The sequence below is a fragment of the Hipposideros armiger genome, unplaced genomic scaffold (genome assembly GCF_001890085.2).
Source record: "Hipposideros armiger isolate ML-2016 unplaced genomic scaffold, ASM189008v1 scaffold_1235, whole genome shotgun sequence".
Lineage (NCBI taxonomy): Eukaryota > Metazoa > Chordata > Mammalia > Chiroptera > Hipposideridae > Hipposideros > Hipposideros armiger.
In genome coordinates, this window is record NW_017732585.1 from 405,310 (window position 1) to 408,057 (window position 2,748).

The 2,748-nt window shown below is 44.6% G+C and overlaps 1 protein-coding gene across 1 annotated transcript in view; it reads left to right on the top strand.

The window, feature by feature from the left end:
• Nucleotides 1-1,861, top strand: part of LOC109376906 (neuronal tyrosine-phosphorylated phosphoinositide-3-kinase adapter 2) — a gene marked incomplete at its 3' end in the record, with an annotated part of 180,275 nt that extends 178,414 nt beyond the window's left edge. The window contains exon 5 of the mRNA XM_019633058.1: nucleotides 785-1,861. Within this exon, the coding sequence (XP_019488603.1) occupies nucleotides 785-1,861 (1,077 nt within the window). The remainder of the gene's footprint in view (nucleotides 1-784) is intronic.
• Between the last annotated feature and the right edge of the window lie 887 nt (nucleotides 1,862-2,748).

Genomic DNA, 2,748 nt, shown 5'->3' on the forward strand with positions numbered 1-2,748 from the left:
CACATCGTGCTCTGGATCATTCTCTGGTAAAACTCTTCAGGGGATTCTGATGGGTCAGTGCAACATACCTAATAAATTCATTCCAAGACAGCATTTGGGTTATCATAAGAGATCTTATGGACAGAAACAGACAAATACGCCAAGCTCAACAATACCTGGAGATTTGGAGATTAACTTCTCTAAACTCATAAGATTTTCACATCAATTTCCCCTAAGGTATCAGACCCATCTCTACAGAGGTTATTTATCTGAACCAAAGCAGAGAGTAAGTCTAGTGGGCTGGGCATTTTTATCCTAAATGAAAGCAAGCTGTGATCACGTGCAATAGCCACATCATTAAAAGGGCTCAGTCCCCACGGTATATTTGTGACCATCTGTGCTAACAGAAATTCTAATTTTTTCCCCCCTGATTCTTGGAGGTTAATCTTTATGAAGTTTGTGATTGTTTGTATCCAACACGTTTCATCTGAAGGTTTCTATTTAGAAATTCTAAGACAGAGGAATGAATAGTGCTGGTGTTAATGCATTTACTAGTGTTGGATTATAAATATTAGTTTGAAGATAAATATTACTGTAAATTCTGTCATCAGGTTTCTCTAAATACGGGAAATGTTTGATTTTTTTGGTTGTTTGTTCATTTGACTTTTAGTCTAAGCGCCAAGCTAGAAATGAAGCAGACTACCATTGCTCCCAAAAGTTTACAATAATAAACCCCAGTACAAATTATTTTTGAGGACTTTCCTATTGTACTCATCAATTTTACTTTTTCTTCTTCTTCTTTTAGTATCAGCCAAACCAAGACCCCACAGTGACGAATATTCAAAGAAGATTCCTCCCCCCAAACCAAAACGCAACCCAAACACTCAGCTCAGCACATCGTTTGATGAAACGTACATCAAAAAGCACGGGCCCAGGAGGACATCGCTCACGCGTGACTCCTCCCTCTGCCAGGTCGGCGGCCCCGCAGGGGACGCGGAGGAGGAGGAGCCGGTGTACATCGAGATGGTGGGGAACATTCTCAGAGACTTCAGGAAAGAGGATGACGACCAGAGCGAGGCCGTCTATGAAGAAATGAAATACCCCATTTTTGACGACTTAGGCCAAGACCCAAAATGCGACCTTGACCATCACAGTTGTTCTTCGCAGTGTGCTACTCCCACCGTGCCTGACTTGGACTTGGCCAAGTCCTCAGTGCCATGTACTCCAAAGGGTTTGCTTTGTGACATCCCCCCACCCTTCCCCAACCTGCTTTCTCATAGACCTCCCCTGCTGGTGTTCCCGCCAGCCCCGGTGCAGTGCTCCCCCAATTCCGACGAGTCCCCGCTCACCCCGTTGGAGGTCACCAAGCTCCCTGTGTTGGAAAACGTGTCTTACATGAAACAGCAGGCCGGAGCCTCTCCATCCTCGCTGCCCTCCGGCCACCCTAAGCTGGAGAAGGACCAGAGCGGAGCCCTGGGACCTGCGTCTGCGCTCTCCTCGTCCCCTCCTCCGCCTTCCGCTCTGTACCGAACGCAGTCCCCCCACGGCTACCCGAAAAGTCACTCTGCCTCCCCGTCGCCTGTGAGCATGGGGAGGTCCCTGACCCCCCTCAGCCTCAAAAGGCCTCCGCCGTACGATGCTGTGCCTTCAGGCAGCCTCGCGAGGAGCTCTCCCTCAGTGCCTCCTTCCAGCACCAGGCCAGTGTCACAGGACGGGGGCAAGATGGTCAGTGCTTCGGTGAACACCTATGGGTCGGCCCCGAGTGGCTCCCGGTCCAGGACGCCCACGAGTCCGCTGGAAGAACTCACCAGCCTCTTTACGTCGGGACGAAGCCTGCTGAGGAAGTCCTCCAGCGGCCGCCGGTCTAAAGAACCTGCAGAGAGTAAGTGTGCGGATTGTATGTGAGTCGCATGGTTTTAGTTCATGACAAACGGAAACGAAGCTCTTTATGTGCAGGTGAGGCATGTATGCAGCACATGATCTTTAGGGCTTTTAGCTGAAATCTCACAAGGGGCTATTTTTCTTTGGCCATGCTGAAGAAAATAGTGTGTGTGTGTGTTTTTTTTAAAAGAACAGTGACAATCATCACAATGTAATGTATCCATTTAAAAAGAGTGATTTTTTTTTAAGTAAAACACAAAATCTAAATTTTTACAGCGACCCTGGAAAGGCTAAGAAGACAGATCACTATGAAATTTTTAGGTAACTATCTTAGTTTGGAGGGGATGTATATTCAAACATGGAATTGATAACTTAAAATGTATCTTTATCTTATATGAAAAGCCTGCTTGAGCAAACCTGTAATAGAAAGCCTATGCTGGAAAGAGCAATTCAGATGGAATTTGGTAGGTTTTTTTTTTTTTAACATAATGAGTGATTCTCTTTGTACACTTTATGTTTTTATATTCTCACCTTCACTCTAAACTAGAATAAGCTCATTGTTAGTCATTAGCATCTTATTCCTAGATCCATGGATATATAAATTAGGGAAAAATCACTAAGTGATAAATAGGTAGTGAACATTGTATTTACCACTGAATTTCAAAGACCAAGAAACACCTCCATCTGAATGACTAATCCTTTTTTTTGAGCCCCAGATCACTCCATAAGTATATAGTAACAGACCCCAGTTTTCTCAATGTCCATTTCACTAGATTATACTCCTTTGTTTTTTTAGAAAATGCCTTAGGCACTGAAGCTGATAATTAATCATTTACATCTCAAATGATCCCACCACAGAATTTTGTTATCTATTCATAGTCACACTGA